The sequence below is a fragment of the Hermetia illucens genome, chromosome 1 (assembly GCF_905115235.1).
Source record: "Hermetia illucens chromosome 1, iHerIll2.2.curated.20191125, whole genome shotgun sequence".
Taxonomy (NCBI): domain Eukaryota; kingdom Metazoa; phylum Arthropoda; class Insecta; order Diptera; family Stratiomyidae; genus Hermetia; species Hermetia illucens.
This window is the reverse complement of record NC_051849.1, coordinates 107,664,384-107,688,425: the sequence shown is the minus strand read 5'-3', so window position 1 is coordinate 107,688,425 and position 24,042 is coordinate 107,664,384. Positions and strand designations below refer to the sequence as shown.

The 24,042-nt window shown below is 41.5% G+C and overlaps 1 protein-coding gene across 1 annotated transcript in view; it reads right to left on the bottom strand.

The window, feature by feature from the left end:
• Positions 1-3,688: 3,688 nt before the first annotated feature.
• The window catches only part of LOC119651539 (indole-3-acetaldehyde oxidase-like), a 77,676-nt gene continuing 57,322 nt past the window's right edge, over positions 3,689-24,042 (bottom strand). Inside the window, 4 exon segments of the mRNA XM_038055175.1 lie at positions 3,689-3,945; positions 4,015-4,204; positions 4,261-4,545; positions 4,629-5,484. Of these exon segments, the coding sequence (XP_037911103.1) occupies positions 3,767-3,945; positions 4,015-4,204; positions 4,261-4,545; positions 4,629-5,484 (1,510 nt within the window). The 3' untranslated portion in view covers positions 3,689-3,766.

The window sequence follows — 24,042 nt, the reverse complement described above, 5'->3', positions numbered from 1 at the left end:
CTCATTCCACCGCACTACCAAGCGGTTCCACACAATATACCTGGACATAGTAAGGCCTTTGCGAGACTCGCACGGTTATAGGTATTGTCTACAATTATCGACAGGTTTACGCGGTGGCCTGAGGCAATACCTCTGAAAGACATTACGGCGCAATCATGTGCCGAAGTCCCCTGTCGAGAGTGGATACCTCACTTTGGCGTCCCTGCAGTGGTCATCACTGACCAGGGAATGCAATTTGAGTCCACCCTTTTCTCGGAGTTAGGCAAACTCTTAGGGTTTAAACGCCAGCGGACTACTGCATACCACCCGCAATCCAATGGGATGCTAGAACGTTGGCACCGGACGCTGAAAGCCGCCATTATGGTGCGCGACGATCCGTCCTGAACCCAAGTCTTGCCTCTCGTCCTACTCGGCCTTCGTACAACCCGCCGAGAGGAATTTGCTGCCAGCCCCGCGGGGCTGTATACGGGGGAACCCGAGACTTCCAAGTGATCCGGTCTTCGACAAGAGATCGGGTCTCATAGAGTCGGGGTTGGTGCGTCTGCTGGGAGACAATCTCCGACGCATCAAGGCCACTCCTCCCACCCAACACTCGTCCGCACCTGTCTGTGTGCCCAAGGAACTGGACACGTGTACGCACGTCCTGGTCAGGACGGATGCCGTCCGGAAGCCGCTGCAGCCTCCTTATGAAGGCCCGTACCGCGTTCTCGAGCGGGGAAAACATTTCTTCCAGCTCCATCCCCCCCAATTTAATCCATCGGAACACATTTCCGCTGTAAGAAGGTTTTTTTCTAAGCTCGTCTGACCCAATCCAAATACCCACCTCAAACTTATGGTGTTATAAACTCGACCAGTTCAAGCCAAGTGTGAGGTATTCCCTCCGAAACTTGGAAACAAGTTCAATGTTACACTAAGTTAAGGCGATTGTTTAAGGCCGCCATACACGTTCAGTTCGGCCTATCAATTATGCCGGAAGAACCTGCAGCGCCCCGGATGCCAGTTGAATTGAAATCACCATCTGCGTACCAGCAAGTCAAGCGGTATCATTAGTTCAATTCTGGGCGTGGAAAGCCTTGTGATGAAAATTCGAAATATTTTTGTGTTAGCATTTATAAAAAATGTTTACCAGCAATGAAGATTCACATCAAAATCTCGCTCTCAGCCTAAACACCTGGCGGTTGACTAACTGAGTTTTCGTACAATTACCGCCGCCTGAAAAGTCCAAACGGCCAGGCCAGACGCATTCTATCCATGTTCCGACAACCGATCAACTACCAACTGTTCAGATGTAACTGACAGACCGGACTTAACGTGGAACGTGGTGGCCTCTAGAGTTTCCGAAACCGCACTAACATTTGCAATGGCTTTCTTTTAAGAAAAAATTTAAATATAAAAAAAGTCATCGCGCTAACCAGCATTGTTCCCGCCGCCATTCCAAACTCAAATCAATTTCACTTCCAAAGAAATATCGGCTCAACTGTCCTATATCGAACCAGCATCTACCCAACTGAGATACCGTTTGAATCGCCTTAGCCAGAAATAAGCGCACTTTGCATTTAATAATAAGCAGCTTAATCTAGCCTCTTGGAAAGCAAAAGGTAAACGTTCGTGCGCTTTTAAGGCCGCCATCCACGATCATGTCAGTTATGCCTGGACAGTCCGCAGTTCACAGTCGGCCGGAAATTGGATGGGATGCGGCTGGCCAGCCCGTTCGGACTGTTCAGGCGATCGGTGTTGCACACACTGGTACGTGTTGAGGCACCCTGTAGTCGTCACACAGCTATTGAGGTAGTAAGCGAGAATTTCATTTGCATCTACATCGCCGGTAAATTTTTTTTATAAATGCTCAAACGACAACGAATCATTATCTGTCTTATACATAAAAAGGGAGATATCACACAGTGCAGCAATTATAGAGGTATCACGTTGCTGAGTACCATCTATAAGATATTCTCCACTATCTTGCTAGGCCGGATAGCCCCATACGTCCAGAATATCATTGGCCCATACCAAAGAGGCTTCACTCCAGGCAAATCAGCAACAGATTAGATTTTCTTTCTGCGGCAAACGATGGAAAAACTGTTGGAATATGGACAACAATTGCACCATCTATTCATCGACTTTAAAGCCGCCTATGATAGCATAGCCCGGGTAAAACTGTACACGGCCATGAGAAAATTCGGTATCCCGACGAAATTAATAAGACTGACTAGGCTGACTCTGACCAATGTGCGAGGCAAGATAAAAGCAGCACGATCACTCTCAAGACCATTCAACATCAACAACGGTCTACGAAAAGGGGATGCGCTATCATGCGTCCTCTTTAACCTGGCCCTAGAGAAAGTGATCCGTGATGCTGAGGTAAATGCAAGAGGTACGATCCTCTTCAAGTCCACCCAACTACTGGCCTATGCTGACGATATCGACATCATGGGAAGAACCACCCGAGACGTACAAACTGCCTTCATCCAGATCGAGCAGGCGGCGCGAGATCTTGGGCTGCACATTAATGAAGGCAAGACAAAATATATGATGGCAACGTCAGCACCGAAAACCAACCAACCAACAACATCAAACCGCACTGGTCAAACGGGAAGAATAAAGACAGGAGAATACAACTTTGACAATTTCTCCTATCTAGGGTCGAAAATCAGAATCGATAACAGCTACGATGATGAAATCCGCGCACGGTTGTTGTCAGCCAACAGAGCCTATTTCAGCTTACAAAGACTGTTCCGCTCGAAACGTCTCACCATAGGGTCAAAGCTCTTACTGTACAAGACTATGATCTTGCCAGTCCTCATATATTCCTAGGAAATTTGGATTCTTAGCAAGAAAAATTGCGAACTCTTGGCCGCGTTCGAGAGAAGAATCCTCCGAAGAATTTTTGGCTCCCTGCATGAGGATGGACGATTCCGTAGCCTACACAATGACGAAATCTATGAGCGATACCATGACTGTCCGGTTGTGGACAAAATCCGGCTCAATAGATTACGTGGGCCGGCCACTTAATCCGTACCCCCCCGGAAAGTCTTATAAGGGCAATATCTATGGTAGAAAAAGAAGACGAGGCAGACCCTGCCTAAGATGGAGCGATGGACGTAGGCCAGGACGCCAGACAGCTTTTAGGGATATCGAATTGGTGGACCTTGGCGCAAAACCGGGATGTCTGGAGTTCCTTATTAAAGCAGGCCTAGACTGGATACCGGTTGTTGCGCCGTTGATGATGATGAAATTATAAAAATGAGAATGGAACTAATCATTTAAAATTTAAATTTTTCGTATAAATGAATGTCGGGATGAAGATTAGGAAAATGGAAGGACTATTAGAAAAGCAAAGGGGTGCTGAAATGTGAGAAAAATTATACATACATACTTCATATTAAAATACGATGGGGAAACCTCCGACTTGGTTTCCAGGGTTCGTATTCTGATTTTGGTCATATGTATGTTTATTTTTATCGGTATTGAGATTCTGTAAATTCATAACTTGAGCAGAATTAATTGCGATGATAATGAAAATCATACGCAATCCCACTAAACATGATATAGAATAAATAAGAATAAAGAAGAAAAAGATGTCATATTTGTACCTTATGAAAGAGTGATCTATAATCCAAGTTGGCAAAAATCTGCTTAGACTTAGAAGCAGAAAAACATAACGAGCTGGTTCGAACAAAAATACACATTTTTCAAAATTGCTGTATTATCAACGTTTTTATGATACATATAAATTGAAGATAAGCCGCCGTTGTACACGTACTCCTTACAATTTGAACGCCTTCGGATTCGTACCACATAACATAAAAACTTTATCAACGGTGGTTGGTGCGCCCATTTTTATCCATTCCTCTTTAAGACCGGCATCTTTCCTGGCTGACTCTATTGCGTTTCGCAGAGCAAATATGCTAACAATGGACATGCATAAAGCAGGCTCTCCAGTAGCTTTGCATTCATAAAATATAATATATGTAGAATCGACTTATTTGAACTGAAAAAAACTTTATGAAATACCTTTCGATCGAAGAACACTCAAAGGATTAGGACTGTTGCGCAGAAAAGTCACCCGGAAATCTATAGGAATATCCTTCGCACCAGGTGGTTTATAGTTCCAAGATCTATTTGTAAGTAGTTTCCCGGTATCTTCGTATACAAGATTTTCGGTCAGCCAATATCCCAAACCCATAACAAATGCTCCTTCAACCTGTAAAAACGTGTACCCTTGTAAAACAGAATAGAAGTTGTTTTGTTTTGTATTACCTGACCCAAATCTACGTGTGGGCTGATGCTTTCGCCAGTATCCTCAAGAATATCAACGCGTTTTAAAATGAAGTTCCCAGTAAGAACATCAATTTCCACTTCTGCGCAGCTGAGTCCCCACGTTATGTAACTCTTCATGTCAGACGCCTTGTAGTGATGCATAGCACTCAGTTCTACCAGATCATTAGCGCACGCCTCCGTAATCTCAGGCCACTTAGCACCTTTCATTTTTTCACGGATGGGTCTCATGTTCTCTAGGAGTTTCTCGCAAGCTTTCATAGCACCCTAAAAAAAAAATGTTACTTTATTTTTTAGCAATGGCATTATGATAAGAACGTATAAGTAAATTGTGGAAGTAATTAGCTTACATAACACACAGCCTCGCTAGTCATACTACCTCCAGTGCACATAGAGTTAGGTGTAACCGAATTCAATGACGGCTTGACTTTGATATACTCCATGGGAATGTCCAAAGTTTTGGCAACAACCTGGACTACTTTGGTATTAATACCTTGTCCACACTCCACTCCTCCATGAGTAATGGCTACTGTTCCATCTGTATGGAAGATGGATACAATAACAGGAATACTTCCGAAGAATCCTTGTGGATATTGCATTGGAACTACAGCAATCCCACGTTTCCTCCATCGATTCGTTGAGTTGAAATTTTCAATATCCTTTTTCCGTAATCGATAGTCCACGGACTCCAAGAACTCCGGCAAGAGAGTTTTCATTTTATTACCATCAGGTATATTCGCCATACGAACGTCAGTAGGATCCAGGCCAGTCGCCCGACTGATATGCTCCATGATATTTTCAATAATAGCGATGCCCTCGGTCGTCCCAGGTGCACGGCACCAACTATTACTTGGTGAATCTGTTATAACCGCTTTAGCCGCAACTTTCCATGAATCGGTAACGTAACAGTTGGCAATGAATTCAACAGTGTTAACGCCCACATCTTCGTTCGCAGAACAACCGTAGTCATGCGCAAATTCATCAACTAATTTACAGATTTTCCCGTTGGAATCCACATACACTTCGTAATCGCTGACCAGGGCATTTCGTTTTCCGATGACTTCCATATTAGATTCAAGGGTCATAACAAACCGAACTGGACGATTTGATAGCTTGGCTCCAAGTGCGCAGGCACATGCTACAAGTGCACATCGTGAAAGTTTACTTCCGTAACCTCCTCCAAGCCGACGAACTTGCATATTAAGACTGAAAGAATAAAATGAGTTTGAGTCAAGTAAAGCAGGAGTGGTAATGATTTAAGGGGGTCATCCCGTGTGTCGGATTCGCGGAATCGAATTTTTTTTGGCATCAATTGTATCTAGATATAGTGTGGAATGGGCAAAGCGATTTTTTCGATATTCGGAGTCGTTCGGAAATTATAGTGTTAAACACGTGATAAGTCACATGCCAGATTTATGTCGGTCGCCGTAATTAAGCTCGTATTTATCGAACCGAATGACGTTTGAATGACTTCACTAAAAGGACAAAAATTGAAGCCAAGGCTGTAAATGTGTTTTTTCAAGAAACCTAAAGTTTATGGATTAGGTGTAGAAGATTAACGGTCAATTAAGGTTTTATGGTTAAAAATCGCATTCTGCTTTTTAAATGCGTTTTTCTCGAAACTGCATGTTGAAAATCGGCTGCCACCATAGCCCAAAATCTATCAAACGAAATTCTTTGAAATTTTCACAACGTCTACTTTTTTCTTTAAGATGATCACAACGCCATCTAGCGTGGCAGCAGAAAAACACCTTTTTTGGAGATGCGTGTATAAATTGCCCTGTATTTCAATGACCAACTATGCGATCGGGATGGAAAAATTACTATGCACGCTCAAGATATTAATAAATCTATAGGGAAAAATTCGCATTTGTATCTTTATCCAGATCTTCACAAAAAATTTCTAAAATAGGCCAAAAAAAAAATGGCCTTCACACGGGATCACCCCCTTAAGTATTAAATTTTATCAGTTTAAGTAAGCTTTGAATAAACTAATTTTAGATTGGTTGATTAAAGTATTTCACTCAATCGAACGCCGCAGAATATACTCCAGGACCTATTCGGGGAAAACTGGCTCCCCAATACCAAAGAAGACAAAAAGTAAAGCTAAAAGAAGCTAAAAGAAATATCTGAAAATATAATAGTAATCCGCAATTGATAGAAACCAGGGCAATGATCCAGATTGGTCCAATTTTGTATCGAATTATGCATTAAGCTATTTTTTTAGAAAAAAAGTATAGGTGTAATCCACCCGGGGTACACGGATACCTCTGTAAAAAATTCATGTTATTCATGTAGTATACTATATAATAAAGAAACTGTGTTATCAGACAAAACAAGTCGGACTACCAAAAGCTGGGCGCTTGGAGTATAAAGGTTTTTTTTGTTCATCTTATGTGAGAAACCCTCTGTGCACGATTTTCCCATTCGTACATAGGTACGAATACGAAATATTCGCTCAAATTTTGCCACATTCAAAGATACACATATGTAGATATATATCAACGACATAAATACTGTGTTTATCTTAAATAAACAAAAGCTATAGGCAATCGCCGCAATGATAAATTGATCTAACGCGTCTTCTCGTATTTCCACTTTACTCCGTGGACAAAAGCAATACGTAAATTAAAAACTGATGGTAACCAGGTACACAAATGTCTATTATATTGATTACTACCCGCAGGCTTTATTATACAGGGTGCGGCAGCATAACTTCCTTTTTTCAAAACTCAATAAAAACTATTGTATGCATCGGAAAATATTTATTTATTTTTTATAATGTAGGCACATGTCTAAAGTTTTTATTTACATTGTTTTGAAGATCAAATCTGTTAGGTGACATCCCCCATTCTGCATACATTGCGTAAACCGATTTCTGGCCGTTTGTCATGACTCTAGTTAGCATAGCAGGTGTTAATGTTGACAATTTCTTCTTGGATGTTGGTCTTCAAATCTTGTAGGCTTCTTGGACGGTTCACATAAACACAGGGATTTCGAAAAAACCCCATAGAAAAAAATCACAAGGGGACAGATCGGGAGAGCGTGCCGGCCATTCCAAATCGCCTCTAATTGAGATAAGGCGCTCTGGAAAGTGTTCCCTCAAAACAGTCATCGATGCTCTTGAAGTGTGTGCTGTTGCACCGTCTTGTTGGAACCAAGTGTCCCCCAAATCCAAATTTTCTAGCCGTGGGCAAAAGAAAATTCTGTAGCATGTTTACATACCGGTCCGAATTCACTGTCACTGTAACCTCATTTTCCTCAAAAAGCCAGGGACCAATAATTCCAGCTGAGGAAATTGCACACCACACTGTGACTTTGGGTGAATGCAAAGGCTTTTGCATGCAATTCTCGAGGGTTGGTGTCAGCCCAGTAGCGCATGTTTTGTTTGTTAACCGACCCATACAAATGAATGGCTTCATCGCTAAAAAAAACAATAGCATCCTCGGGAACGACATCAAGAAGAGGCTCACACGCGTTCATCCGAGAATTGAAGTCACGTTCAGAAAGTTCCTCCGAGAATTGAAGTCACGTTCAGAAAGTTCCTGCACTATGGCCATCTTATAGGGATGAAAATGAAGATCATCACGAAGAATCCTTCTCACAAAACGATCGGATAGTCCAAGGGCAGATGCGTGTTTGCGCGCAGAACGCCGTGGCGATCGCAACATTGATGCTCTCACTGCTTCAACGTTCTCAGGTCATCTAACGGGCCGAGGGACTCCAGTTCTTCCTTTTGTCGCACTTGCAGTTTATCTGAATGTAGTGACCCATGTAACAATTGATTTGCGGTCTGTGACGGGAGCCAACGGGGCTAAATTAAAGCGATTCCGCAATGCACGCTGTGTTGCAATAACCGAACATCCGCTTGAAAAGTAAACCTCAACGGCAAAGGCACGCTCCTCACTATTCCAACGCATGATAGCGACTGAACCGTGTCGGGACAAAACTTTACCACAGTAGATATACTATAGACAGTACCCTTACAAAAATGACCCCACTTGCAAATGTGCTTGCAGAAGCTTATCTGTACACATCAGAGACGCTAAACAAGGAACAGGCATAATCTTCGTCAAATCGTATTGGTAAGAGAGAGATCGGTGAGCTTTTGCTATTCTGGTACTACGGCGTGCTCACCCATATAGCAAAAAGTTGTTTCACGTATTCACTTATACATAAGCAAAAACTTGCCAATCTCACCAATACATTGGCAAGTCCGGGCGGTATGTCAAACACAGCTGATCGGGTTTTCGGTACATCTCGCTCATGCTCAGGGACAAAACAATTTGAAATCGTGTGTACTCGCACTGATTTCCCCCCTTGAGGGGCAAGGAGGAGTGAGGTAGCTGTCTAGTATCTAACTGTGACTTTACAGTATCCCCTCTTGAACGAGACCACTAGCGCTCCGCTATGACATCAACTAACTGAGTGGCGCGCATTTTAAAAAAGGAAGTTATGCAGCCGCACCCTGTACATAGATATTATACACATGTCTCCCTCGAGTATTTGACACCGATATGCAAATAACTAAAACAGGTCGACAAGCTTTGACCTATTATAAGTTTATTAGCAATAGTGCGACATGGTAAGATTGTGCTACATTACTACACTTCAGTGATTCCAGGAAGGAAGGAAAGGGGGTTTTTGGAGTCAATTACTAAAAATTTGGTGTGAATCGCCATAACCGTTTCCGATAAAAATGCGTATAACAGAAGACAGTAAACCGATTTTACATAATAAGATTTTGTTTTATACAAAACCTTAAAATTAGATGCTGTATATAATTTATAGACGCCAAAATCGTTCAACCGATCAGCATGAACTGAGAATCGACCTAAATAAAACAGCATGCAATTACCATAATTCCAACATGCATCGAGATGCCATCAAACCAAAAAAATTGAAACGCTCCCATGGACCCCGCCGTTCATATAATTTCACTTTATATGATGATGACGACATATACGACATATACCTGATGTGCGAAATTTTGACTTTCTATAAGCTTTCTTAATATAGTTGGATTGCCCTCATACTTTTCAGAATTATGCCGCATATTATCGTCCTATGCTGGAGCCAGGGGCGGTTTTCCGGTAAATTTCTAAAACATGGATTTCATATAGATGCAATACACGCTTCACGGTTTCATAGCAGAGCAGAAACAACTCGTCAGACGCTGCCTGGGAGCAGCAGTGACCGAAACGGTTCGCAGGTATAAAATAATAATAATAACTGTTGGCAGCAACAATCCATATTGGGCTTGAAGTGTATTAGAGCACTTCATTCAAGACCGTAAGCGGTACACTACAGAACACTGTAGGAGGCAATGTGGTCAGCATTACGCTCGCCCGTGATTATTACCCTGATTTGACTCAGGTACTAATTCATAGCTGAGTCGACTGGTATCCGACGTCAAATCACGATACAAATCCCACTGCCGCCAGCAAGATTTGAACCGCGAGCCTTCCATACGACAACCTTGTGCTCTAACCACTCTATCCGAACACAGGTGTAAAATGCTCGAGCCAAATCCGGTCCGTTCTGACATCAAGTGGATGCAGACTTAGAATCCCCCAATCCTCAAACAAAATATTTTCAGCTCTGGCTAAACTTTGGCATAAAGTATTGACGGATTTACGCTCAATATAATTCGCAGTCTGTCATACTCTGCGAAGTAGATAATGGAGCATCTTACATCAGCAGAGATGAGGCAGCGTCTGACGAGTGGCAACGTGCCTATTATTTTGTGAAAGCTATCCAGAGATTGCTCTTATAGTAAAATGCAGCCAATACGCAATGGCTGATGGGCAGCCCAGTTTTTTTTTTCAAAGAATTCCAGCATCCACTTTTATCTAGCAGTAAAAAGTTGATACAAAAGTTTATAGTAAAATATTGAATTGAAAATAGAAAGTCTGAATTTGAAATTCAAAATTCAAAAATTGACTGGAACAAATCTGGAATCTGGAAAATTCTGAATTAATCTGGAAAATTCTGAATTTAATTTGCAAAACCAAATATCGAAGGGCTGCAAATTGGGTAATGTACTTTGAGGCGCCCCGGATGTTGTTCTCATAGCAGCGGTAATACCCAGTACACAACTCTGTGCAGTCAAGCATGTTTACAGCAAAACCTTTTTGTGTCACCTTAATACACCACACTACGGGCGCGTAAGCGAACAACGAGCTAATGATAGCAGCGTGTATCCACATTACTACCTGAGGGCATAAGTCTCCATGTCGAAGCAAAGGTGCATTTGTACAGCCCGTAAGCTGTGAGAGCCCGTTTCACCTCTACCTTTATATGTTTGTTCCAAGCAAGTTTCTTGTCTAGAATAGCTACCGGATAGTTGACTTCTTCGGAAAGATGAAGGGTTGTGCTCCGCAGCTCTAAAAGGCCATTCAGTTTCCTCCTTTTTGTAGGTAATACAAATAATGTGAAGTTATTAACATATAATCACTGTCTCTTCGTGAAAATATCCATTTACATTTGAATTTACACGTTAAGAGAACTTAACATTGGTAACTCCGATTTAAGCAAAGAAGGACAACGGTGCTGGCGTCATGCTCTCCGTATTTGAGTGACAAGACGGAAGTTAAAGAAATTGTAAATTTATCGTCGAAATGTAAAATGTATGTAAAATTGCCCTCGCTGCAAACTTCATTCGTAACTCTGGATGATGTCATCAAGATACCAAGCATAGTTAAATGTTATTAGCAAATGTGAAGAAGTTAACGTACAACAGATACAAACAAGTCAGGTAACCGAAAGATAAACCCTTCAGGTATAAAAGGTTTTGTGTTTCCCTATCTGAGGAATAATGAGTTCATGACAGTTCCGTGTGTACATAGTTAAAAATTCAATTGCCCTCTACTTTTTAAAAAGCCATTTCCACTAATAATTTCATCCCTCATACGCTTCATACTAGGAATTCATTATTATTAGCAAAGGTGAAAAAGCTAACCTTCGATAGATTGAAGCAAGTCGCGAAACCGGAAGCTAGACGCTTCAAATATGAAAGGTTTTGTGTATTTTTTTTATAAAAAGCAGCGTAATATATTCATATATTATATCAGAATATCTACTTTTGCGTGATACTGACATTCAAAGTCTTAAATTTGCACAGAACCGACAACTTTGACCTATTTTAACTTTCTTAGTAATAGGGCGATTCCCACCAAATTTGGTAGGATTATGCCCTGTGTTGTAAGCCTACATTGATCGTGATGATTAATCTAGGATGAACTTAAGGGGGTTTTGCAGTCAATAACTAAAAGTTATTGTAATATTCTATTATTAACTTTCAAGTTTTTCCGTTGGATAGTTTTTGAGAATGGATTCGTGAAATAAATGATCGATTTCGGCCCCTAGAACTCCTGACCCCTCCAACAAATGTTAAAAGCGGGCTAGCTTCGGAAAGCACTAACTGAGACCTTTCATTTGATATATTTGGTGAAAAAAAATTACTTTTGCAAATATGAGGACCCCCCCCCCCCCCCCCTTAAATTCAACATAGAATGATGTAACTCATTGTATGCGTGAGCGTTCACAGTTCCCACTTGTCCACTCAATTTGGTCTCACTCGCTATAACCGAGGAAAATGCGTGCGACAGACAAGACAGGGAGAAGTAGATCCTTCATGAATAATATTTCATTCGAATGTCAATTATTCTCGTTACTTATAACGTCAGCATCTTATTTTCATAGCTTATGATGGAGTAGATTCACGCGAAATTGAAAAGTTTGAACTGCTGTAACTTTGACACTAAGAGCCGTATTTTCAACAAACTCAGCCGGCGATAGTGTCCTCTATGTTGGTGCAAAATTTGGTACTCCTAGGATGAACTTAAATGGTTTTCCAGTCAATTTCTAAAAGATGGTAATATGATATTCGTAAATTTATTTGAGAAGATGTCGGAATGGAATATATTTTGAGGCCTAGATTTCATATGAACGCACAACCCGAGCTTTTTCAGATTTTAATGATTCATGCCAAAATTAATACCAGTTTCAGAAAGTACTAGTTGAGGGCCTTTCATTTAATAGCCCATATGACTATCATCGGTAAAAAAAAATGTTGCATCCCTCATTTGCATGTATGGGAGCCCCTTTAAATTTCAACCAAATTTATGTCACTGACTGTATGCGTGGGATTTCATAGTTCCGATATGTCCACTGCCTTCATCCAGATCGAGCAGGCGGCGCGAGATCTTGGGCTGCACATCAATGAGAGCAAGACTAAATATACTGGTGGCAACGTTCAGCACCGAAGACGAATCAACCAACAACATCAAACCGCACTGGTCAACACAACACGAAGAAGAATAAGGATAGGAGAATACAACTTTGAGATCGTTGACAATTTCTCCTATCTAGGATCGAAAATCACAACCGATAAGCAGCTACGATGATGAAATCCGCGCACGGTTGTTGTCAGCCAACAGAGCCTATTTCAGCTTACAAAGACTGTTCCACTCGAAACGTCTCACCATAGGGTCAAAGCTCTTACTATACAAGACTATGATCTTACCAGTCCTCATGTATTCCTGAGAAACTTGGGTTCTTAGCAAGAAAAATTGCGAACTCTTGGCCGCGTTCGAGAGAAGAATCCTCCGAAGAATTTTTGGCCCCTACATGCGGATGGACGATTCCTGTAGCCTACATAACAACGAAATCTATGAGCGATACCATGACCATCCGGTTGTGGATAAAATCCGGCTCAATAGGTTACGGTGGGCGGGTCACTTAATCCGTATGGATGAGGATAATCCCAACCGGAAAGTCTATAAGGGCAATATCTATGGTAGAAAAAGAAGACGAGGCAGACCCTGCCTAAGATGGAGCGATGGCGTAGGTCAGGACACCAGACAGCTGTTAGGGATATCGAATTAGTGGACCTCGACGCAAAACCGGGACGTCTGAAGTTCCTTATTAAGGCAGGCCTACACCGGATACCGATTGTTGCGCCGTTGATGATGATGATATGTCCACCAAATTTCGTTCAGATCGGTTTAGCCATGGATCATGGAGAAAAATGCGTGTGGCAGACACACAGAGATTTCAATTAAAGTTTTGTTTTGCACAAAACCTTAAAAGAAACGCATTGCCAAAAAAGAAGACGGAGCTACTTAAAGAAGTATTGCTTGCGAAGGGCATCGACTTTCGCGACCAAGCCCACGTTCTGGATGAAAGGGATGATGTTATATTGCTCTAAGTATTTTTGTTAAGTTGATAGTTCATAGGTTAGATGTTATCCCTCCTATAATCCGCAAGAATTTTAAAAACTACACTCAGTTGATAATTGCAATATAGTTGAAATTGATCGTTATCCAAGGTATTTCGCCTGATTATAATAATATATAGTGAGTTTTGTATTATATTATTGAAACACATATAGTGACGTTTGTACCTTCTTAATCCAGATAAAGCCAGGTTCCTTAAATTGAAAGAATAAATCAAAAGAATTGTCTTTATATGCTTTGATATCTGAGAAACATTCTGCAACGAATGAATGCATTCGGAAGGCAGTTTAATTTTGTACGTGTCGTTTACTCGAAGAAACAAGTCGGAATACCGGAAGTTGGCGCTTTCATGTATAAAGGTTTTGTGTTCATCTTATGTGAGAAACCTCTACGCGCATTTTTTCATCCGTATATCGCTACAAATGTAATATATTCCTTCATATTTTCCCAAGCAGACAGATATTATCGTCACCGTAAAAAACTGCCTATTACGAATACTATACTTATATAAGCACTTATATAAATTGATCGTAAACATATCTCCGATTACTTCGTGCATAAAAGTGTACATATGTGCGTATAAAGTGCGTATATTGAATACCGCTTGTTCAATGTAATATATCTATCTGAATTAGGCACTACCTCAAAACTTCATTTACAAATACATATGTCTGCCTTGAGTAATTGCTATTGATATATATGTAAACGATTAATAAACTAAAACGAAATATTACCCAGCGACCTCCCTTAATGTGGCATTAATGAATTGATATGTTACGACATGTATGACGTCACACGTTTTAGAATGCACGAAATTCATATAAAATGTAAAAGTTTCACCTTCTACAACTTTGTTAATAATGGTTGGATTGCCTTCAAACTTCCCAAAGTTATGCCTTATATATTATAATCTCTTATACCACTGCACTCCTAGCATGAACTTAAGGGAGGTTACTATTATTAACTTTATTTGTGCAGATATCGGAACAGGATGTATTTTGAGGCTTAGATTTCATTTAGATATACCACTGTGATTTTTTTCAGATTTTTCGGTCGCCCTTAAACTTAAATGGCGCCACTTGCTGTATGTAAAGGGATCCACAAACCACACGCTGCAACCAACTTTCGTGACAATCGGTCTAGCCGTTTCCGAATAAATAGGATGTGACAGACAGGCAGACATCGCGCAGTTGTTAACAACACCGTTCTGATATCTCCGTATGTTGGTCGGTATTTTCATGTGTTCGTCTATTGTAAATATTATTTAACATTTGTTTTGTACTACTTTTCGTGGATTTCAAATGCCACATATGCAAAACAGTAGAAAAGGTGACAACAGCTGAATTTTTGAGGTAGCATTTACAAAGAAAATATTTGATGTACTAATCATACACATTTATTTATTTTTTGAGCTACATATAAAAATGAAAATGTACGCGACTCCTTGCAAGAAAGATTTTACCTGGAAATAGCTTGGATTGTTGTCGGTGAAGAACAATCGGGGAAATCTTTACTTCACTAAGGATATTTTATTTTGCACGAATTTTTTTCACCCAAGAATCGACTTCTAATTACTACAATAGTCACCGTTGAATTGAATCGTCAAGCATATTATCAAAACCGATGGAATTTAAAATCTTGGGCAGGAATTAACCTAACCCGCTCGATTTATTACAAAATGTGCCACTTAACAGAAGAAGCAAGATATAGTCTCACCAGGATGGGACGCTTCCACTTAATTTCAGATCCTTTCTTAGCCAATAATCCATAATCCTTTCTTAACCAAAAATATCGTTAATGGACGGTGGAGCATGGTCCCACCAAATTTGGTTAAAAAGTTATAATAGGTCAAAGCTGTCGCTACTGCGCAAATTCACGACTTTGAATGTCAATGTCACTTGATAGTGGATATTTTCACATAATATATGCATATATTAAGTGCTACGTACTAATGGCACAAATGCATATTCAAATCTCATTATTAAAGAAATACCCAAAACCTTTCATACCTAGCGTCTAGCTTCCGGTTTCCTGACACTACAGCATAGACCAAATCCGCGTGGGGTTCACTCACACACACCAAAACTGCGAACGAGGAAATTGTCACTTCATCTTTCTTCAACATTCTTGATGTCGCTTCTCTTGTAGTTTACATCGTTTACTACGCTATTTCTAAAATGATTCTCAAAAACAAAAACCAACGCAAGCTTTTATTACGGCAGCTCGCAGACCTAGAACTGCTGATGATTGAAGATCAAGCTTAACATCAACAGATTAGGGCCCATCAACGAACCAAATTGACAAACAACTTATTCACAAACAGAGCAAGCAAGGAACCTGTATCCCAATAGCTAAGTGGTCAGAGCACGAGGCTTCGTACGGAAGGTCGCGGTTCGAATCGCACTGGTGGCAGTGGGATTTGTATCATGATTTGACGTCGGATACCAGTCGACTCAGCTCCGAATGAGTTGCTCAGTCAAATCAGGGTAATAATCTCAGGTGAGCGTAACGCTGACCACATTTCCTCCTACCGTGTGTTGCAGTGTATCGTTGCGAGTGCTCTAACACACTCCAAGGCTCTGATCCAATTGGATTGTTGCGCCAACGATTATTATCCCCGACTTGTCACAATCTCGGCAGATGCCGGATTTTACCTAATACTAGCACGAAGTGCCAAGCATTTAGGCTCGGACGATCCTACCTACTTAAGCACTAAGGGGCGCTAGTGGTGGTGGCCGGTGGTAGGTTAGTGGGAGCATCCATCGAGAACTCCCGCAAGATCGAGTACGTACGCAAAATGGTGTACTTCTGCATGGTTTGAACTTTGCTATTATGGGGAATAGCAGATCAATAATATACGCGGAGCGACCCGTCTTATCAACTACCTGTACGTCAGGCTTTTTGTGTGGAATTTGCCAATCCGTTAGAATTTGCCGGTCCCAATACAAACTATAATGTACTGCTTGCGGCTCATATCAGTAAACCGGACATATTCACGTGATCAGCCCATACTTGTGTGCAAGGTTTTGATGAATCGCCTTACACACAGCATTGTGTCTGGTGGTGTATTGCACTGGTGCCATAACAGTGTAGCCAGAAATGAGATGGTCCAACGTCTCTAACGCCAAACCACACATTCTGCACTGGTCGTTCTCCATCCGTTCTCTCAGGATGAACTTTTTATAAGCTCGGGTGCCGACTACGCCGTCCTGAAGGGCACACATGAATTCCAGCGTCTCAGCTAAAGAGCTCCCCAGCACACAGTCATCTGTTCGACAAATGCTAATGGCTACAAATGGGTGCCAAAGACAATTCACGTGTTTACCGTGCATTGCCTTCAACTTCCACTCATCGATCCGCTCTTGGTTCGACTTTACCACACTCAGAGGATTGAAAGATCGATCCTTCAAGTGAAGTCAGACAGGCGCATGCAACGGACTCGCCTGCTCTTTGCTGTAAAAATAAGCACGCAGCTAGTCGACTTGGTGATGATGTTGTGCCCCCGCGTCAACCACGCCTCTACCTCCGATGTCATGAGACAGGTTCATTCGTTCCACGGCAGAGTTTGGAAGATACTTTCGGAATTTGGACATAGTAGTCCGTATCGGCCGCTGGACGTTTTCCAGATCGGTCTTCGTCCACGGCGATATTTCGAATACATAAACCAGTGAAGGGATAGCGTACACATTCAATGCGCTTATCTTATTCTTCCCCGAGAGATTCGATTTCAGCACCAGCTTTACGCGTCGCAGGAATTCGGACAGCAGAGCATCCTACAGATCAACAACTTGAGCATGAGTTTCTTGCAGAATTCCTGGGTACTTGTGGAACTCTATCTCGGTTATACCTTCGATGTGGAGGTCACCAATGCTATGTCCGGCATGAGGCTAGTGATGACCTTTGCGGATGGCTTAGATTCGACATTCGACATTCGACATAATCCAAATTCCATCCGAATATCACGGCTGAACGTGTCTATTATTCGCAACAGACTTCTAAGATGGTCGTCAGTACCAGCATACAACTTGATGTTATCTAAGTAGATCAAGTGTGTCAGTTCGCACTTAGCACGTAAGCCATACTTTATTGCAAAACCGTGTTTCTAGCATCATTCAGTAGCCATAAAAGATGGTTCAGTGCCGTACGAAACCAAAGGGGACTCAACGAATCCCCCTAAAAGATGCCCCTCCGTATACGAATGGGCTCTGAGCTATTATCACCCTCAGATGTACGCACTGATAAAGTGGTATGCCACTCTTCCATGACTGTCGCCAAAAACTTTATTAGTTTCGGATCAATGCGATGCAGATGAGGGACATCGGTTAGCCAGGTATGCGGGACACTATCGACAGCCTTGGCATAATCGATATAGCATCTAAAGAGGTTTCTTTGGCCTCTAGTTACTTGTCTTACAACTACCGAGTCAATAATGAGTTGCTCTTGGCAACCCCTTGACCCACCTCGGCAGTCCTTCTGTCTTCGGACAGAATGTTGTTGGTCTCGAGGTGCGTTATGAATTGTAGAGGTAAGCAAGTACTCGGTCTTGTGTCTACGGGGTCCTGCACCGTGTCCTTCTTAGGAATAAGGGTAGGTAATCCCCAGAGTGAGGAAGGGTGGAAATTCCTCCGGTCGACTCGTGGAAGCTGGACGCTTGAAGTTTGGAAGGTTTTGTGCGCGTTTGGCCGATTAGTACGTAGCGCGTGTTATATGCATATATTATGTGAGAGTATCCGCTTTCGGGTGATATTGACTATTGTAGTCTTGAATTTGCAAGGAAGCGACAATTTTGACCTATCATAACTTTGTTAGTAATGGTGCGATTTCCACCAAACTTGGCTCTTTGCTATAACCTACATTACTGAAAAATGTGACGATAATAGGATAAATTTAAGTGGGTTTTGCAACCAATTACCAAAAATTATAGTAATACACTATTATTAATTTTATTTGAAAGGATATCGGTATGAAAGGTATTTCGGAGTCTAGGTACCATATAGTGGTAGTCTCCTGATTTTTTCAGATTTTTCGGTTGGGTAGTTTCCGAGAATGGGTCCGTTAAAGAAATGATCGCTTTCGACTCCCGTCACTTCCCACCTTTCCAACAAATATCAAAACTAAGACCGGTTTCGGAAAATACTTTCCTTTCATTTCATATCCCACATGACAATATTTAGTGAAAAAAAATTTACCCACCCCTTTTGCATGTATGGGGAGCCCCCCGCCCTTAAATTCAACGTGAAAAGATGTAACTCACTGCGAATTACGTCCCCTATCTGAATTATTGGCCGCGTATCTGAGGCTCAAGTACTTCCGTTTCTCCTGGGAGATAAGCTGTTCACCTTGTTTATAAGTCCCTAACTATTGCCTTAAGGTAGAAGCCCGACAAAGCGTCCTTTCGCCAATTTCATCACACATTACATCGAACCTTAAACATATGTCTGGTCAAGATAATTTATTCGGTGACGCTTTGTCTCTGATCATCATCTCAGCCGCAGTTGATTTTTCCGCCTATTTTTCAGAACCTACAGTCGGACTTCAAATGCAAGTTTAAGAATTCACCTTCGGCTCATCTTCCTCTATCTGCTGCAAGGTCTCCGAAAAGGGACGTAGGCCATATATTCCGACCGTCTTTCAGGTAGTGTTTCGCTCAGCGTTGATCTTGGACACCCTGGCGTTCGAACAACGAACTGGCGAATCTCCAGCAGCTGCCCATAAATGAGAAAGTCAATCCTTGGGCCAGAGAATGCATCGCATGCCAAAAGTGTAACGCTAGGTAGGGAGTAGATGTATTCCCTAAGTCAACAAAGCCACACCTCAAGATTGTAGACCCTTTGCGAGATTCGCAAAGCTACAAGTATTGACGCTCAATCAATGATCTGAGGTAATACTTTTGAAGTCTATTACAGCTAAGTCATGTGCTGAGGCATCCGCGCTTTAGTGTTTCTACCGTAATCACAGACCAGGGAATACAATTCGAATCTATTCTCTTCTCAGAACTCCGAAAACTCCTTGGATTTAAACGCCAGCGGACAACCGTATACCATCCGCTGTCCAATGGCATGCTAGAACGTTGCTGCTGATGTGGTGTACCGGGGAGAATGCGTTCAATTTGCAGCACGCGTTCAGTTTGGACGTCACATCGGTAGCAAGCCCAAGACGATCTCGTACGTTTTGACGCCGACCAGGGCCGATTAGGCCCATAGCGGGGCTCTCAAACCCCTCGGATTCAGCTGGGAGCGGAGTGATACGTGCCGAAGGTCTAAAAGAGAATACACTAGCTGGAACTAAATAAAAAATAGTTCTAATTTTTAACAAATTATAGGCAAACACTTTTATTAACAGGAAAATTGATAAAAAGTTATTAGCACATAATCCTCATCTTTTTGTGAAAATATGCGTTTACGTGTGAGTTTGTACATTAAGAGAACTTACACAATGTTTCCGAGATCCTGGCCAACAACTAGTTCAACTACGTTATCCGCATAAGCATGGGCGTGTATTAACAGACTTTGTAGTTCGTATAGTTATGAGTTAATCAACATACTCTACAGAAGTGGGGATGGAACACCTCTTTGAGAGCAGCCTCTCCGCGCTTACTGTTGTTAAATAGCAATCAACAATCATTCAGCACACAACAATATCAGTAATCTATAATAGATTGTTCCTAGTTGTTACAAGCCATCAAATTGATTACAGGATTAGTCGGGAAAGTAGTTCACTGAAAGGATACTACCAACAAATATTGAACGATAGAACTTTTGTCCAAGTCTCACTGGAAGCCATCGAGAGGCAGTTGTGGCATTGGGCTATTTCCCATGAGACGACATCCGGATTCCACCGGAACTAGTCACTACACTGATGAAGGCTGTTACAGCTTCTCCTCAGCGATGCCAGTGCCACGAAGGCTAGAGAAGCAGCGATACCAATAGAAGAGGTTAATACCTTCTTGAATTTATTGCTAACAATAAGTTAGAAATTTATTACATAGGAAACACTCCAACATTCACGACCACCGCCAGACAAGAGATACTAGATATAACTCTAGAGGATACCTGCTCAGGAATTAGGAAATTGTCGAATGAACCCTATATGTCGAATCACAAAATAATCAGATTCGACTCCAAAATCAAAATAATAATAAGGAATCCACCCCCACCCCTCTTCAACAACAACATGGCTCACCTACAAAGGGGCGGTAATATCAGGAGCGAATTGGAACTGGAGGCAGTGATGGAAAACCTCAACAAAGTTGTCAATGACGCATATGAGGCCAGCTTAGCCGGATGACTAAGTCATCAATGGATGTACCCCAGCGGAACAGGAATCTTGTCAATATAAAAACAGAGATGCAAAAACTCTTCAACCAGGCAAAACAAACCGGAAACTGGCCGAGATTCAGAACTGCGTATAGCAACGCAATCAGGGAAGCAAAACGGAACACCTTCAGGGAATTCTGTGAAGGGACCGAAGAAACCACAGTGCAGTGGTGCGGGAAGACAGTGCTTCATATCAATCCAGCTAAAATCCAAATCAAATCAGTAGCATTTACTCGGAAGCACAAGCTTGATCAACTTAACAATTAGGTCACATGGCATGCAGGTGAAACCAGAAACAGAGGTCTTATATTTGGGTATTACACTAGACAATAAAAAAATACTCTGGTAAACGGGGAACGGTAATCTGGACAGAAAGAACTGAGCTCAACACACAAGCCACGCAGGTAGACAAACTCCAAAGACTGATTTGCGCATGTACAGTGAGTCCTTCTGGGATTAACTTCTCTCCACCTGCACAGACAGATGCAGGCAAGGAAGGCGATCTTCAGGATGGCCGGGAATACCATTTTGGCGAGATTGATATCCTCTCTAAATGGTACCCCGATTTATTGATACAGGGATAACATGACAACGAGATTTCACTTCGATGAGAAGTTTGAAACACGTTTAAGTAACTGAGCAAACTCGGAAAGCGTGACTGTAATATACAGCTTAAACCAGCAACTGATTACTTGGTACGTTAACGGGTCCCTTACAGTAGGGGAGCAGGTGCCGGGCATACTCCAGGCCTCCCTCAACCTCCTCCAAACAAGGCACTTAGGTCCAAACAGGTGAACTTTAAACTGGTATGGGAATGCCGGAACCCTTTTATGGAATCGGAAATAGGCTCGTGGCTATGACATTAAAAAAAAAGAAGAACTGCCTAGGAAAAAACCCTGTGCAAGCTTACCAGAAATGTAGCAACCCAGGGTGCTTATGAGGGGACACGAACCAAAGCGAACAAAGGACTTTTCAAACTTCACCCAAAAGAACCTCCAGATTATAGTGGAAATCCTCACTTTTCATTGCGGACCTGGGAAAGCTAGGGATACATACGGACAATGCCTGCTGGTTCTGTGCAGAGTATGTTGAAAGCTCCATACACTTTTTGGGAAACTTTCCGGCACTTGTGTAGGTTCAAGTACCTAGAAAAATACTTAATACCAGATGCCAAATTAAAATACTTGGAAGCAGGGGATATATTATCCACATAGTAGCCGACGTTGTATATGACAGGATCTGAAGCTGACATATTGACACTTATAATCAACAATGCAATTTGATTTGTAAAAACCTAGATTTTACTTGCAAATCTGTAGATCCAAAGGAAGCCTACCCTGCTAGCGGAGAAATTTCATCCATAAGCCCTAGCAACAACCATTGACTTCGGCAGTGCCGATTTTGGTCTTTTGGATTGTGCTAACATATTGTCAATATTCTTAGGCGCTAAGCAGCGTAAAGACTATATACGCCAAAGTATCGCTTAAGTACACCCTATTACCCTAGGCTATGCTGTGGAAGTTTTAAAGTTTGACCTGGAACAGGTTCTACCTCCTCAAAGGAGCTCCTTGATCATTGGTAAACCGCTCCATTGGGATATGACGTTGATATTCCGGAATTTACCTAGCAACTATTCAACGCGTAGCTTTTCATTGCTTTAAAACCAACAATTCATCCTTTAACTAAAAAAGGACCCTATTTTCAAATGATGGAATTCCAGTTGCAATTGTAATAGATGAGTGAAGTCGTTCTTCTCCAAAATCTCTGCCCCTGCTATAGTGTTCCCTTCAACATAGTAATGTCAACGTTACACAGAGTATTTCAAAACAACCGGACAAACTGTATGGCGACCGATTCCCGATGCAATTCTAAGCAAAAAATATTAATTGATTTTTTCTCAATTTCTTAACCGTTTAGCTCCTGCAGGCATTTTAATTTCTTAAAAAAAATTGCCACCTTTACACCACTAACATCATAACTCTGAAGCTACGATAGTTAAAGTATAAGAATAAACGTTGAACTGTCGTCAGGACTTCAGTCTACAATACAGAATTTGTGAAAAGAGATTAAGTTGTGTAGAAGTATTAGCTTCCTCAAATTTTGACGCACATACGAGCAAAGTTTCTAATTTTCGTACAAACGCTCCGTTTCACCATGATATTTTTAATTTTGTTAACAACCCTTCATCCTTAATTATACAATAAGTAGCAGTTACGGGCCTGGAAATATGAACCATCAAAATGAGAACCAAGCCGGAATACCGGAAGCTTGCGCTTCGGAAGTAGAGGTTTTGTGTTCATCTTATGTGAGAAAATGCTACGCACAGTCTTCCATCCGCACATAGCTACAAATTCAACATATTCCTTCATTTTTTTCCAAACTACAAGCCGTACTTACATATTGCAGACATAGGATATTATCCTCACCGGAAACAAACAAACCGCCTATTGCCGAATACAGTACATATACATACATGTATATAAATTGCTCATACTCATATTTCATGTGCATATACAGTACATATATTGAACCCGCTGGTTTAAAATACAAATATATCTATCTGAATTAGACACTACCTGGAAACTTCATTAGCACGCGGATATACCTACATACACACATTTTGTCTGTCTGCCACTGTAAAGAGATTCACAGGCCACACTCTTTACACACTTTCATGACAATCAATTTAGCCGTTGTCGAGTAAATCGTGTGTGACAGATTCCGCAAAATAACAAAGAAATTGATTTCTAACGGAGACTGATGAATGAAAATTAAAGCATGATTTTATTCTTCTTCTTCTGGTTGATACCTTTGAAGCAGTATTACTTATTTTATAAACAACTTGTTCTAAGGGTGATCGGATGACTCAAGTGGTTAGAGTGCTGGGCTATCGTAACGGAAGGTCGCGGTTAAAGTCTCACTGGTGGCAGGATTTGTTACCGTGATTAGATGTCGGATACCAGTAAATTCAGCTAAGAATGAGTACGTGTGTCAAATAAGGGTAATAATCTCGGACGACCGCAATGCTGAACACATTGCCTCCTACAGTGTACTGTAGTGTACCGTTACGGTCTTGAATGATGGACTTTAACACACTTCAAGGCCCTGATCCAATATGCACTCTCGCGCCAAGATTATTATTATTATAAGGGTGTCCTGTCCACATATTTCAAACAGCTTCACAGAAAGTGACCCAGTGGATCTAAATC